The following is a 17,086-nucleotide window of genomic DNA, read 5'->3' on the forward strand; positions in this document are numbered from 1 at the left end:
TTATCTAACTTATTTACAAGAGGACAATGTTTATCATATAACTTAGAAATAATAGAAATAAACCCATCATAAGATTCATCAACATCCTCAACATAAACATTATTCCAATTCTGACATAATAAATCCTCCATAAAATTATCAACAGTCCTTGGTGTTACATTCCTACTCCTTCTATTGCAATCCTTTTGGAACACTCGATCTTGAGATGCAAGGACAGTAAATACAGGCAGATGATCACTAATATCATTTAACAATATTCCCGCATTAAGATTACAAGTTATAACATTAGTTAAAATATTATCAATAAGGGTTGCAGTATTCGAAGTTATTCTACTTGGATGAATGATGGTCGGAAATAATCCCATGCAATATAACAAATTAATAAATGAAATAGTTTGTGAATGATTATGAGGATTTAAAAAAATCAATATTAAAGTCACCGCAGATAAATAAATGAGAATTCTTACTTATTTTATTATACATATTCATAATTACTTCTTCAAAATTATCAATATTTGCTCCAGGAGCTCTGTATATACAACTAACAATCCTATTATTTGAATTTATAGATGTGATCTTAACTGTAACACATTCCATGATATTATCAATTGTAAATAACATATTATAAACCAATTCACAGTCATAATCAGACCTAACATATAATGCCACACCACCGCCTCTTCTCTTCGATCGATTTACAGAAAACAATTTATAGCCATTCAACTGCACAAAATCATAATTATCCTTAGTTAACCAGGTTTCAGATATAGCGAGCACTGAAAAACTTTTGCTAATTGTGTCTAAACAATCATTTATTCTTGAAAAATTCCGAGAAAGACTTCTACTATTAAAATGTATTATTGAAAAATCTCCATCATTAATTTTATAGTCCTTAAATTGTTCTTCTGTAAAATAATTACATTGTCGATTGATATTATCATTAAAGAAAAAATCTGGATCTGATTCAAATTCACAATGGCGAGAGGCAAAATGACTATGATCAAATGTTTCCAAACAAAGCTCCTTTACAGAGGTAACCTGATTATTAACCGTGATCATTAAATTATATTAAGATTATTTCGTCATCACAATCAACTAATACATATCATTATTAAGCATTTCATCACACTTACATCAATTAAACACATCAAGATCATTCTCATCTTTAATCCACAAGATTTTAGCTTGTTCAGGAGTTCCATTTAATTTAATATAAACTTTACAATTAAGTGTCCATGTAGCCTGTATCTTATTTTGTTTTCTTAACAATCGTGCCTTTCTTGCTATGTCAGAATTTCTCTTGGTCAAATATTCATTCATATATACATTCGTTCCTTTTAAGTTCTTAGCTTGTTTTAAGATTTCAATCTTCTGTTTCCTGTTTTCAAGCCTCAATAGTGTAACTTTAGGTCGATTTTGACCTCTCCTCGGGAAAAGGTAACTACTGTCAATATCATCAGAATTTATTACAATACCTTTGTCCTTCAAAAAAGAGATCACCTGTTCCTCTACAGATAGGTTGTCCATTTCAGAGGGCTCCTCTCCTGGAGCCACCACTCTTGCATAACTTCGAGGCTTAATATCCAATCCTGTGATAAGAAGGTCATTTGACCTAGACTGCTGTTCTAGATCAGCAATTCGATTTTCCATAGATTTCAATACTCTATCCTTCTCCTCATTAGCCCTTTGTAATTCCACCACTTGTTTGGTTAATTCCAAAATCTTCTGTTGTTGTTGCGAAATAATCTTTAATTGGTCAGTTACTTCTTTAATGGGCTTCATTTGCGCTGACATTTCATTTAACATTTTCCTAATGTCCTCAAGCTCTTCTTCCAAGAACAAAGTACCTTTTTTTGGAGCCATAGCTGATGATCCTGAAGATGAACCTCCAACACCGACAGCAAGAAAATCAACAAGCCGCAATCGAGGATTTGGTAGGCCGCTAAACCCGGCCTACACGATATGAACACCTCCTTGAAACAGACCAACAGCAAATGACCACTGCAAATCTCCCGGCCAAAGCAACAGCGGCCCCCTGGATCTGATGGCAGCTGATAAACGCCAACGATGATATCCAGCGACAGCAAAAACAACGGATCCAACAGCTCCTGAGATGTTTGACGCTTGCTAACAGCATCATTGCTAGTAGCAGCGCCCCAATCAAGCAACGACCGCAGTACACCAGCCACACTACAGCCGCAGATTTTAACAGCCACACAACAAGCGACTGGACCTCGACAACAATGTTCCAATTAACATTTTAACCGCCAGACTTGCTTCGGTCATTTCAATGACTTTCCGATGGTGGTCACAACAACCTTCCACAACAGTGCTAGCTAGCACACAGAATGGATTGTGACGACATCCGACGACGACACTTCCTCCTGACGCTGATTAGACACCATGATTAGTGCACAGGTGTGCCTTAGACTGCCCACAATAAAAGGCCACTCTGAAAGGTGCAGTTTTATCACACAGCACAATGCCACAGATGTCGCAAGATTTGAGGGAGTGTGCAATTGGCATGCTGACAGCAGGAATGTCAACCAGAGCTGTTCCTCGTGTATTGAATGTTCATTTCTCTACCATAAGCCGTCTCCAAAGGTGTTTTAGAGAATTTGGCAGTACGTCCAACCAGCCTCACAACCTGCAGACCACGTGTAACCACACCAGCCCAGGACCTCCACATCCAGCATGTTCACCTCCAAGATCATCTGAGACCAGCCACTCGGACAGCTGCTGAAACAATCAGTTTGCATAACCAAAGAATTTCTGCACAAACTGTCAGAAACCGTCTCAGGGAAGCTCATCTGCATGCTCGTCGTCCTCATCGGGGTCTCGACCTGACTCCAGTTCGTCGTCGTAACCGACTTGAGTGGGCAAATGCTCACATTCGCTGGCGTTTGGCACATTGGAGAGGTGTTCTCTTCACAGATGAATCCCGGTTCACACTGTTCAGGGCAGATGGCAGACAGCGTATGTGTCGTCGTGTGGGTGAGCGGTTTTCTGATGTCAATATTGTGGATCGAGTGGCCCATGGTGGCGGTGGGGTTATGGTATGGGCACGCGTCTGTTAAGGACGAAGAACACAGGTGCATTTTATTGATGGCATTTTGAATGCACAGAGATACCGTGACGAGATCCTGAGGCCCATTGTTGTGCCATACATCCAAGACCATCACCTCATGTTGCAGCAGGATAATGCACGGCCCCATGTTGCAAGGATCTGTACACAATTCTTGGAAGCTGAAAATGCCCCAGTTCTTGCATGGCCAGCATACTCACCGGACATGTCACCCATTGAGCATGTTTGGGATGCTCTGGACCGGCGTATACGACAGCGTGTACCAGTTCCTGCCAATATCCAGCAACTTCGCACAGCCATTGAAGAGGAGTGGACCAACATTCCACAGGCCACAATTGACAACCTGATCAACTCTATGCGAAGGAGATGTGTTGCACTGCATGAGGCAAATGCTGGTCACACCAGATACTGACTGGTATCCCCCCCCAATAAAACAAAACTGCACCTTTCAGAGTGGCCTTTTATTGTGGGCAGTCTAAGGCACACCTGTGCACTAATCATGGTGTCTAATCAGCATCTTGATATGGCACACCTGTGAGGTGGGATGGATTATCTCAGCAAAGGAGAAGTGCTCACTATCACAGATTTAGACTGGTTTGTGAACAATATTTGAGGGAAATGGTGATATTGTGTATGTGGAAAAAGTTTTAGATCTTTGAGTTCATCTCATACAAAATGGGAGCAAAACCAAAAGTGTTGCGTTTATATTTTTGTTGAGTGTATATATATATATATATATATATATATATATATATATATATATATATATATATATATATATATATATAGTATATATATATATATATATATATATATATGGATAATAATAAGTCTAATAAAATTTTGAAAAAGTCTAATAATAAAAGTCTAATAATAATAAGTCTCTATGTCATAATTAAATTTATTATAATCAAATCGTAATACATAAAATTATTACAATGTTTTTTATTCCCTAATCAAAACTTCGGTCACATAATTTTAGCATATAAAGTTAAGCTACTTTCTTCATGTGTCATAATTATAATCAAGCTTAAATGTTGTTCCACAAACTTCGTAATTCTGGCAGAAGCAGGCTTCCACACTTTTACTATTCTGCCAGAACGAGCTTCCATACAAATGCCTGAGCAACGTTCCCCACACATCAAACACAGTTTCAGTGAAACCGGGTGATTACCATGATGAGGCAAACATAACACGGAGTAATGTAGCTGTCAAGAACAGCATCCTTGCAGCAGAATTTTATTAGCGTATGTTTTATAAACTTCGTCTAAGATGTTCTGGCCACGCCCACTCTGATATGTTCCTCCTGACTCGGCTCACGTGACCAGGCGTGTTTACACCTGCCGTGAGACACAAACGGAGCAGCCTTTAGTCAAAACGAACCAAAAGCAACGTTCTCCGCAGACGTTACCGTGCGTAAGACATTCACTGACAGCCGGTAAGTGTCTGCTTTGTGTGGCAGTGATAGTTTTTTTTTTTTTTTTTTATATTTTTTTGTTCTGTTGCAATGTGAAGAGGCTGGCTCTTCCGTAGCAGCTGCTGTTAGCTTAAGACGCTAATGCCTTCACCCCACTTAAGCGTGTTAAATGTATGCTCAAAAATTGAATGCAAGGTAATAAACACACAGGCGGCTGAGTCGGTTAAAGCTGATAGTTGTCTTTGTCATGTGTGGCATTTTTAAATAAATGCGACGTTAAAGCTGGCAGTGCTAATTATTAGCAGCAGTGGCAAGTATGACGACCGCCACCTGAGCACGTGAGGCACCTGAGGTGGCACCAAAAAAACAAAACAAAAAAAAAAACCCTGAGGTGGCACTTACATAAACCAGGTTCAGTTTGTTTAAGATGACCGGGAATGACTTATCTTAATCTTTGTTTATGTTGATCTTAGTTTAAAAATGTGATGAGATGAAACATTAAATTGCTTATTTGTTTTACACAGTAACTGACTTGCAAATATGGTCATGATGCATGTTATAAATACTGCACATCACTATTACTATTCTGGAATCTGGGCATTTATGGAGAGATAAAGAGGGACATCATGGCATTGAATCATTTATGAATTTAAGATGAAAAGTAGACTGATTTGATAAAACGGTTGGCCATATTGTCCATATCTGGCTGTTGGAAATTGTGCAACTACATAGTTTATCCAGCAGAGAGCACTCTGACGACATTGTTTACAATGCTGTTAAGTGTGGCTGGGACCCCCGTCATCCCTTGGTTATATAAGCTACTAGAGACAGAGGCAAAGCAACGAGCTGCCATTCATTTTCAGTCAGAGTGGGTGTTTTCCACACTGACAACAATCAAATTGTCGTTGCACCACCAGTGAGGTGGGACCGACATAGAAAGAATTCTAGTATTTGCAAATGCTGAGTGATGCAACGCGGTGACTTTCAGTGTGATTGAAGGCAGAGTGATGACAGCATGTTGTTTGGTGGTTGGCTGGTTTTAGTTACAATAAAGTTCATGTTTTAACTATAGAACATCAAGCCTCAGTTATATTTCTTTGTCATATGGGGTTGATAATTAAATGTTTGGAGTCACTGCAATTTTTCTGTGTATATTGTTATATATATTTGTATTGTAAATTTATTTTTAACTCCATAATTTCTGTATTGTGTCTCCACTACCCCCAAGAACAAACAAACAAACAAAAACAACAATCAACATTTTGGTTGTTAATTTATTGATAAATTGTATGCATCTACATATATGTACCAATTGATATAGTTATTATATTTATATTAGAGTTCATATTTTGCATTTAATAAGTATTTCTGAAAAATAAAATATAGGAAGTAGTAAATAATTTAAATTTGATGAGTTAATTAATAATCGTGCTGTTTTAATTTATAAGTTGATGATCTGTCTATGCAGCTGAGAGCCTGTAACACTGGGTGTATGATTGGTGAAATGTTTGTGAATCAGTTTGTTTGCAGATGACCTTGTAAACCTCAGTCCATGTAGTGCTGGTTAGCAGCAGCTCCTTAATATATGTACTGATACTAATGAATATGGTGGCCAATATGATATTAAATGTAATGCCATCAAAAACCAAGCAAGCGCTTGGTTCTACGTACATTATGCAGAACCAAGCTACCATTCAAGGCTGAGATTACACTGGTTTAAATGTATATATTTCAACTGATTTTATTTTACTTTTTAGAAATTTTAGAGTTTTATATTCTGTTGTTTTTAATCTGTCCTGTTTTATATGCATATTTGTGTACCTTGAGTCTGACATTAAAAGGTTTTTTCAGTTGGGAAGTTTAGCATGTAATGCTGATTCTGGACACGGGGTCAGATTTAATAAGCATTCTTGCTTCTTCCTGCTTCTCAAGCATATTTCTCGCCCGCTGCGGGAGGGTTTGCAGCCCGCGGAGGGGCTGTGATCTAAATGGTTCTGTTTGGCTCATCACACCCAGGGAACTGCGTCAAACAAACACCATCTTACAGGCAACAAGCAGCATTTTGTTCATAAAACTGTTTTGTTGTCGTTAACAGGCTTCTGTTCAAAATGCTTATGAAGCTTGTCTGCTTTCATCCATTGCAGTGTTTTTTTTTTTCGCAGTAATTAAAGATGGCGCCGTTAAATGTGTCAAACATACGCTGCTTTTCATGACACAATAGAGCCTTAAAAAAGTGGTGTAAAAACGTAGTTTGGATGAACAAAACGTGTCAAATACACGATCACGGTTGGGCGAAAGACATTATATTTATCTGCCCAGTGGTTGGGTGAATAGCCTTTGCCATTTTTATTTTGATGAAGATTAAGTGATGTACTTTGCACTTTAGCTTTTATGTATTGCAATTTATTATTTTTGTCAATTAATCCAGACAAATAAACTAAGTCTTAGTCTAACAAGACTCCACTTAAACGATAGGATTAAGGTTAGGGTTGTGAATGGTCCCTGACATTGGATAGTTTCAATAACAATGGATGCCGTATTGATCGCAATTTGTGGTTACCTTATCAGTAGTAATACTACAGCTACAATAATCAACAGCCTATACTTAAATACTGTGAAATTGCTGAGTTTTTACTTTGATAGTGCTTAAACTTTATAAATAATGACAATCTTCTAAATAATGTCAAAGAATAACTCTTAAGTTAAATATGTGAAATATACATTTGACTCTTAAAATTACATAAATTCTTTACATGATAACATGACAGTTTCATTTAGGTTGTCCTCTGCAGTTGGTGTTAGCAGATTGTGCTTAGGGTTCTTACATCAATATTTTTAGCTCATTATCACCAGGTATCGTGTGCCAGGTATGTTTAAAAAAAAAAAATTCTCATATTACCATTACCATTGCAAGTAAAGAGGCTGTTGTAGGGGACATGTTTGTTTGCATGTATATAGGTCTGGATCTTTATTCAGATCTACACCATGTAGTGTTTGTGGCTGTTGTTGTGGAGGTCCTGGGCTGGCTGTTGTCAGTTTCTAGGAAGGAAAAAATGTCCTGTGTTCTGTAGGTTTGACAAAAATAGATTTGTCACGTTTTATTCCCTTTTCAGTTTCAGGTAACCGGGTAGGCTCTGCCATCTGTCCACCAAGAGGGACACCTCATCCTCAGCCACAGGCTCCAGGAAGGAAGCCCTCTTGATGTCCAACATGGAAGAGACAGATGTGGAACGTAAGTTCTTCGCTTCCAGTTTCCTTTTAATTTCAGCACTTATTCAAATGTCTTTGGTTTTGGATGACAGAGGGAAATTCCAGCATTTTTCCTTACTCTATAAATCGGGGTGCCCAAGTTTGGTCCTCGAGATCTACCTTTCTGACACTCTTAGTTGTCTCCCTGTTCCAACACACCTGAATCTAATGAAAGGCTCATTAAAAGCCTGCTAATGAATCTTTCATTGGATTCAGGTGTGTTGGAACAGGGAGACAACTAAGAGTGTCAGAAAGGTAGATCTCGAGGACCGAACTTGGGCACCCCTGCTATAAATGTTCCAAAAGCTCGCCAGATTTGGTTATGTTTGAAATGTCTCTAAGTTTTGTCTTAAACTGCTTCAGGTGCTAATTGTCCACTTTGATAGGGACACTGTGAACAAAACCAATCAATGACAGAAACAACAGTTGAGGGAAATTAATCAGCTGTTTACCTTTGATGTGGTTTCTATTTTGGCATTAAATACTGCTCAAATATCTCATTCCTGGACCAGGAACTGATACACGAAATGATGGTACATTTTCTGATAAATCTTTAGCGACAAGTGCAGCAGAGAAGAGAAGGCATCAGTGACAGTTATACCACTCAACAATGTAATGTAAATTATACAGTATAAATTACATAAGTGTAATCAGTCACACAGCTCCAAGTAAATCAAATGAGACTTTTGAAACAAGCAAAGGGTGGTTTGTTTTCTAGGTGTGAAAATAATTCTGCTGCACATCTACTGTGTCCTTTTTCACTGAACCCACACTGACAGTTTTCCGTGAGCTGGTATTAGTAAGATTGTTTTCTGCTTTGTAAACTTACTATTTAGACTTATCTCAGCTTTGTTGCGTTTCTCTCCAGAGGTCACCTTGGCTCTACTAGATGCAGCCACTGATAAAGACCCAGAGGTCCAGGAGCAGGTCAGAAAGTCCATGTTGACTCTGGGACAACAGCAGCCTGACAGAGTTTTAGTCATGTGTCAGGAATATCTGTTGAAACATCCAAAGGTAACACTCATGTTAGGGTGGAGTCATTTATTTATTCTTTTTGGTGGGGTGGGGTGGGGGGTATAATTGGACCTTGCCTTTCTCCCCTCTCTAAATAAGTTAAAACAAATTGGTTTTGTATCACATACTTACAGTACTACCTCTATATTGTTAATATAAATCAATCCACATTAATCCATCATTTTTCCCATTACACCTGTGGGACAAGGGAGGAAGGATTGAGGGGGAGTGGCCGAGGTTGTTTCCATCCTGAATTCTGGTGCAAGTACAACAAGTAGTGACAGCTCAATCATTCACAACACCTTTAAGTTATAGCTGACACTTTCCTGATCTTAGCAACTCTCTACTTTAGCTTGATGAACTAGCATTAGCATCACATACTGACAGTATGAACTGCCGGAGATGATATTCTGGATGTTTAAATAGTAAACACAACCTAAATACATGACTCAAGAAACATGCAGTAAATTTGGGGTTGCAGTCTGTGCAGACTATTGAATAGCCGTCGGTTTGTTTGGACCTGCAATTGCTTGTTCTTCAATCATCGCATGATGAAGCAGATCGCTTGGGTTTAGCATTCTCTTAGGGCACCCAGCAGTTTCCCTCTTGCATTGTTTTGAAACATTGGCCACGTTTACATGACCATAATAATAAGATAACTGTTAGTAATCAGATAAATGTAATAATTTGATCTCTTGCGTTTACATGCACTTCAGTAATCCAGTAATTGGAAAAACCGGGTTTATGTGATTTCAGTTCATTAGTTGGATTTCTTTGGAAGTGGAGAAAGAAGAAAGGGCAGCTCTTGGGGGGAAAAAAATCATAGACTGAAAAAAGAGCTTGCGTGCTCTCACCCTTTCTCTCTGTCTCAGTGCAGAGTTGACATTCTCATGCCCAAAATATGATGTCATGGTTTTAGGAAACTTTGCTCAACTTTATATTTGCCTATAAACTGCATAGTTTGCCAAGAAATTTGCTCTTTAGAACACTGAAACAACACACAAGGACACTTAAAGGTCCTGCCAATTTTTATTTATTTATTTATTTTTTGGTTACACAATGGACTCTCTGAACTTTGTGATCTGATGAAGGATGTCATGAGGCTTGACGAGACAGCAGAGTGTCCCACTGAACCTCTGGAAATGTGAGTGAGCTTTTGCACATGCACAGATGTAAAGCAATGGAAAAAAAAAAATCTGATTAGTGGTATACATTACATGTACCTAAGAAATCTGAGTATTGGGGAGAAATACAGATGTGTTAATCCAATTTCTCATAAGATAATTGTTGTTATCAGATTAAGCATATCGGGTTTTGGCTTTTACTTGACCACTTAATAATCAGATAACGGCCAATAATCTGATAGCAACTGGATTTATATGTGCATGTAAACGGGGCCATTGTAGGTAATGCCATTTTGTGTGTAAAATCACACTGTGTAAAATTGGAATATTGATTTCATAATCATTAAGTATTGATTATGAGAAAGGCTTCATTGTAAAATACGCTGAGTTAACTTATAGTATATCTGCTGCTGATTGTCTTATCATTACTTTTACAGTACAAAGCAAACAGATATTTCACAGTTGCATGCTGTGCTCAGTACTCATACCGTGGCTTAGCAAACACTGGGCGTGCTGTCTGCACACATGCTGTATCAGGCTGACATTTCTTCACATTATACCTAATTATTCACTGTGTCTTGTGATTGCTGGAAAGGGAAAATAACACTCATTTGTGAACATTTTTGAATCAGTGGAGAAGTCATGCTAGAAAACAATAGTCGACGACAACTTAAGGGCCCTGTCCCACTGGCGTTTAGAAGGATTTGCATATGGATTGCGCACAAAATTGGCTCATATTCGCCAAACATCCGCAATATCCGTGTAACATGCCTGTATGAGTTGGCCGTCATCCGAACACACCCGTGATCATCCGCAGAGGCACGCATGTCCGCAGCCAGGATTTTTGAGCTGTTCAAAAATCTGAATGCGGATGACATCCGCCTTACATACTCAATTCATACACAATACATACTCACTCTATGTGCTGTATATCTGCCGTTAACCGCTGATATCCGCAACTGACAGGGATTTGCGGCTTGACAGCGGACCGGGACAGTGTGTATAACGGATATATTGCATGCCCATCATGTCCACATCACAAACTAAAATATGTTGAAGCGAATGCATACAAATTGGCCACAAATAAAGCGTTATTATTACATCTGCTTTGCAGCTGATTTGCGTTTTCTGTGAATGCATAACAAACACGTCACGTAAACCCAAAGTACTATATGTGGCAGAAAGCGACATACCTGCCAGTCAGTGCCGGTCCGGCTGTGTCGATCCACAAAGACGTAGCTGCTACAATCCAGGACTTTTATTTAACACCAACAAAAGGAAGAGTTGCTGTTTATCACAACTCACTCACTCAAAAAAAAAAAAAAAAAACACCATCTCACACCAAGAGCGGCTTCCCCCCTCCCACTCCCCAAACTCATGAACAGTTAACCCTCGCATGACTAGATGAACATTAACTCTGTGATCAACTTGTCCAAGTCCAGCAAATGCTCCAGAGGCTGTATTGTTGGTGTGAATAGTGATGCCGATGGCCCGAGTGCGCTTCTTTTATGACCGCAATGCAGATGCCGTGCATGTGCAGCATGTGTGCGATGCATTCATAATACACCCGTAATACTGCCGTGATAATCTCAATGTGTCGGATCAGTTTCCTCACTACATGCGTTATATAACCGTGATTGTTCATCATATATTCGCTATATATTATTGATATATCCATAATTCAAACTGGGGCATTTGTCATTTTTGGCAATTTTTGTTGCGGCCGACAACGAACGCCCGCCCGCAATTTGTATACTCAATTCATGCGCAATTAATCCTCTCCCCAGTGGGACAGGGCCCTAAGATGCTACAGTGTGGTTTGCAGATCCATTACTATCGGCCCTAAACTCTGTTTTCTGCTTTGTACTATGTACAAAAAAAAAAATCCACTCTATAAATATGAGTCAGTGTGAACGTTTGTACGCTTCACCCCTCCTTATCATGCAGTCACAGCCCTCAGTCTTGTGATAATTTGCTCCTGTCCTTCTGCAAAATGTTGCAATATCCTGCAAATAGGTGACAGTGTCATCTGCAGAAAGTCATATGGTACACTGTTCTTTGTTTGCAGGGCGTATAGCTGAATAAACGAAATTGGGCACTGCAGTCTCGTTTGAGGGCGGGTGCTAAAGGGGTAAAATATGTTGCATATGACATAATTTGTCTACATCCGGGGAAAAAAAAGACACAGCATTTTCTCTGGGTTTTTGGGCAAATTACACACAATCAATCAATCAATCAATCAATTTTTTTATATAGCGCCAAATCACAACAAACAGTTGCCCCAAGGCGCTTTATATTGTAAGGCAAGGCCATACAATAATTATGTAAAACCCCAACGGTCAAAACGACCCCCTGTGAGCAAGCACTTGGCTACAGTGGGAAGGAAAAACTCCCTTTTAACAGGAAGAAACCTCCAGCAGAACCAGGCTCAGGGAGGGGCAGTTTTCTGCTGGGACTGGTTGGGGCTGAGGGAGAGAACCAGGAAAAAGACATGCTGTGGAGGGGAGCAGAGATCGATCACTAATGATTAAATGCAGAGTGGTGCATACAGAGCAAAAAGAGAAAGAAACAGTGCATCATGGTAACCCCCCAGCAGTCTACGTCTATAGCAGCATAACTAAGGGATGGTTCAGGGTCACCTGATCCAGCCCTAACTATAAGCTTTAGCAAAAAGGAAAGTTTTAAGCCTAATCTTAAAAGTAGAGAGGGTGTCTGTCTCCCTGATCTGAATTGGGAGCTGGTTCCACAGGAGAGGAGCCTGAAAGCTGAAGGCTCTGCCTCCCATTCTACTCTTACAAACCCTAGGAACTACAAGTAAGCCTGCAGTCTGAGAGCGAAGCGCTCTATTGGGGTGATATGGTACTACGAGGTCCCTAAGATAAGATGGGACCTGATTATTCAAAACCTTATAAGTAAGAAGAAGAATTTTAAAAACTATTCTAGAATTAACAGGAAGCCAATGAAGAGAGGCCAATATGGGTGAGATATGCTCTCTCCTTCTAGTCCCCGTCAGTACTCTAGCTGCAGCATTTTGAATTAACTGAAGGCTTTTTAGGGAACTTTTAGGACAACCTGATAATAATGAATTACAATAGTCCAGCCTAGAGGAAATAAATGCATGAATTAGTTTTTCAGCATCACTCTGAGACAAGACCTTTCTGATTTTAGAGATATTGCGTAAATGCAAAAAGCAGTCCTACATATTTGTTTAATATGCGCTTTGAATAACATATCCTGATCAAAAATGACTCCAAGATTTCTCACAGTATTACTAGAGGTCAGGGTAATGCCATCCAGAGTAAGGATCTGGTTAGACACCATGTTTCTAAGATTTGTGGGGCCAAGTACAATAACTTCAGTTTTATCTGAGTTTAAAAGCAGGAAATTAGAGGTCATCCATGTCTTTATGTCTGTAAGACAATCCTGCAGTTTAGCTAATTGGTGTGTGTCCTCTGGCTTCATGGATAGATAAAGCTGGGTATCATCTGCGTAACAATGAAAATTTAAGCAATACCGTCTAATAATACTGCCTAAGGGAAGCATGTATAAAGTGAATAAAATTGGTCCTAGCACAGAACCTTGTGGAACTCCATAATTAACTTTAGTCTGTGAAGAAGATTCCCCATTTACATGAACAAATTGTAATCTATTAGACAAATATGATTCAAACCACCGCAGCGCAGTGCCTTTAATACCTATGGCATGCTCTAATCTCTGTAATAAAATTTTATGGTCAACAGTATCAAAAGCAGCACTGATGTCTAACAGAACAAGCACAGAGATGAGTCCACTGTCCGAGGCCATAAGAAGATAATTTGTAACCTTCACTAATGCTGTTTCTGTACTATGATGAATTCTAAAACCTGACTGAAACTCTTCAAATAGACCATTCCTCTGCAGATGATCAGTTAGCTGTTTTACAACTACCCTTTCAAGAATTTTTGAGAGAAAAGGAAGGTTGGAGATTGGCCTATAATTAGCTAAGATAGCTGGGTCAAGTGATGGCTTTTTAAGTAATGGTTTAATTACTGCCACCTTAAAAGCCTGTGGTACATAGCCAACTAACAAAGATAGATTGATCATATTTAAGATCGAAGCATTAAATAATGGTAGGGCTTCCTTGAGCAGCCTGGTAGGAATGGGGTCTAATAAACATGTTGATGGTTTGGATGAAGTAACTAATGAAAATAACTCAGACAGAACAATCGGAGAGAAAGAGTCTAACCAAATACCGGCATCACTGAAAGCAGCCAAAGATAACGATATGTCTTTGGGATGGTTATGAGTAATTTTTTCTCTAATAGTTAAAATTTTGTTAGCAAAGAAAGTCATGAAGTCATTACTAGTTAAAGTTAATGGAATACTCAGCTCAATAGAGCTCTGACTCTTTGTCAGCCTGGCTACAGTGCTGAAAAGAAACCTGGGGTTGTTCTTATTTTCTTCAATTAGTGATGAGTAGAAAGATGTCCTAGCTTTACGGAGGGCTTTTTTATAGAGCAACAGACTCTTTTTCCAGGCTAAGTGAAGATCTTCTAAATTAGTGAGACGCCATTTCCTCTCCAACTTACGGGTTATCTGCTTTAAGCTACGAGTTTGTGAGTTATACCATGGAGTCAGACACTTCTGATTTAAAGCTCTCTCACACAAACAAAGTGAAAATGCAAATAAAAAGTGACGATGCAGTGTGAAAGCCGACGTGTTGCGGTTTGTTTATGACCCGGCGCACAAACGCGTTGAGGCGGTTTTGCAGGCGAGAGAACGCAGCTACTCTGGTTAGCTGTGTAGGCTAACACTTACCAACGTGACGTATCCTATTCGCCTCGTCTTCCCTTCTCCCCTGGGAACCCCCCAAAAAAAACAAACAAAAAAAAAACACTTTTTGTGACTGCTTCGGTGATTGCAGCTGAAAACAAAACGGTACACCATTTTCCCGTGTGACGTTATGCTGTGTTTATATTGCACGACGGGACCGGCTGTCCCCATAAGTGGTCAAATCCAGCGATATCACACAGGGTTCAAACGAGACTGCTTATGAAGTTGCAATAGTAATGGATTATTTATAATGGTATTTAAGGTCCAATGGAGAGCTGTGTGTATGTTTACTCTGATTGTCCTCCAAACGCAGTAATGCTGTGGGTCATTATTACCCTGATACATGCTTTTGGAGTGCTATTGCAGTTATTTTCTGTCCTTGTCCCCTCTTATCTCTTCTGCTTTCATTCCTTTCCTTTAGTTGGTTGTAAGTCACAGAGTTGTGATTTTGAAAACCATTGAGCTGATTGTTGACAGCAGAATAGAGGTGATCAGTAACCCCAAAATAAAAAGCATCATCTCTCTGGCCTCAGATGAGATGACACGGTCCAAGGTATGTAGAGTATGTGGAGGGTATTTATTTATTTATTTATTTATTGTAAATTGGACAAATGATCATATAGGCTGTCTTTACTGTATCTTTTTGCTGTTGTCTGTCTGTTTGGGTTCATTCAGGATATAATTCCTGATTGGCAGCAGGCAGCTAGTAATATCTTAGTTGCAGTGGGTAACAAGCACATCAATGACATCATGGAGGAGATACTAAGCAAATTTCAGCCGGGGGTTCTGCCGCACTTCTTTGTGGTCCAAACGCTAGGCAACCTGTCCACTTCAAATGGTAGGATAATAGTTAGACACACACACACACACACACACACACACACACACAAAAGCAACCAGTGTTGCCACAGTTACTTTGAAAAGTTACATTATTAGTTGCATTATATAGGTACTTTAGCAGCTGCTGAATGTAATTAATAAAGTAACTAGTCATCTAACTAGGTTGTTTTTAGATTGAGTACTCAGAAAGTAACTATTAGTTATTTTCTGAGTACTCAGTCTTAAGAGTAACCAAGTTAGATGACTAGTTACCTTATTAGTTACATTCTGCAGCTGCCGACAAGTTGTCAACAGCTGCTAATAAAGTAACTATATAAAGTAACTAAAAAAGTAATTAATAAATTAATTTTTCAAAGTAACTGTGGCAGTACTGACAACAGTCACACTATCATCTTGCTGAGAGACATACACACACACACACACACACACACACACACACACACACACACACACACACACACACACACACACACACACACACACACACACACACACACACACACACACACACACACACACAAAGAACAACTGCAGCTTGTCTTTGAATGATGGAGTCTTTGGACTAAGACACTATGAGAGACAAAACCAGTAAAACCTGTCAACAAACTGAATTTCATTGTCAGACAGACTTGTTTAAAAACAGCCAGTTTTACTTTGGAAATTGTGTAATTGAGTTTTTTTTTTTTTTAATGAAAAGAAAAAAAAAGATTTTTTTAAATATATGCGCCAGGCAATGCAAATACTCGTATTTCATAAATAACATAATATGAAATTTATTGTAATATAATAAATAAAACAAATTATATGTAAAATGCATTTTCGGTCATAAGAAAATCAAGAATCAAGCTTTATGAGTTTTACTGTTGTGACTGTTTTGTCATTTAACATGTTCTCTGCCTTGTCAGGACAAGTTATTGGAATGCCAGTAATGCTGTAATCAGGGTTGGGTAGGATTACTTTGAAATGTAATCAGATTACAAGTAATCCAAATGTATTCTTTCAAAGTAATCCTACCCATCCTTGGCTGTAATTTGTTTTTGACCATGTTCAAAATAAATCTGATCTACGGACTTTCTTGTTCTCTAGTTTACGGCATGGTTCCCTTCCTCAGTGCAATTCTGGGCACAATGCTACCCATGCTGAACATGGCCAAACAGGACAACATGAAGTGGGTTTTTTCTTCTGGTAAGAACCATCAAACATGCTTTATTCATGTTGTCTCATTTTATTTTATTATTATTATTATTATTATTATTATTATTATTATTTTATCTGTGTATATGTGTCTTAGCTCCCTGCATCTGCAACCCTCAGGTAGTCACCTTTTGCCTTTTTTGAGATCAGGTCTTGATGTATATATTAAAACCTCCAATCAGGGCCTGAAATAGGGTGTAATAGCTGTAACAGGTGTTTGGTCATTTTGATCTATCGGAAAAGTTTTAAATATATTGCAGACATTTGCCATGTTGGGACACATAGTGATGTTTCTGTGTAGGCTTTCAGTTGTCCAGGTGGTTTCCATTCACTGTTTTGGATCACAATGTG

The 17,086-nt window shown here is 38.8% G+C and overlaps 1 protein-coding gene across 3 annotated transcripts in view; it reads left to right on the forward strand.

Annotated features, from left to right (window-relative positions):
* Positions 1–4,386: 4,386 nt before the first annotated feature.
* mroh1 (maestro heat-like repeat family member 1) overlaps positions 4,387–17,086 on the forward strand; it is a 79,402-nt gene continuing 66,702 nt past the window's right edge. For 2 of the 3 annotated variants that reach the window (XM_034175326.1, XM_034175327.1), the window contains exons 1-6: positions 4,388–4,523; positions 7,616–7,734; positions 8,620–8,765; positions 15,123–15,254; positions 15,377–15,539; positions 16,628–16,726. In XM_034175326.1, coding sequence (XP_034031217.1) covers positions 7,704–7,734; positions 8,620–8,765; positions 15,123–15,254; positions 15,377–15,539; positions 16,628–16,726 — 571 coding nt within the window. In that variant the 5' untranslated portion in view covers positions 4,388–4,523; positions 7,616–7,703. Of the gene's footprint in view, positions 4,524–7,615; positions 7,735–8,619; positions 8,766–15,122; positions 15,255–15,376; positions 15,540–16,627; positions 16,727–17,086 lie in introns of all 3 variants that reach the window. The other variant, XM_034175328.1, reaches the window with a different exon arrangement.

The sequence above is a fragment of the Thalassophryne amazonica genome, chromosome 7, assembly GCF_902500255.1.
Source record: "Thalassophryne amazonica chromosome 7, fThaAma1.1, whole genome shotgun sequence".
NCBI classification, from domain to species: domain Eukaryota; kingdom Metazoa; phylum Chordata; class Actinopteri; order Batrachoidiformes; family Batrachoididae; genus Thalassophryne; species Thalassophryne amazonica.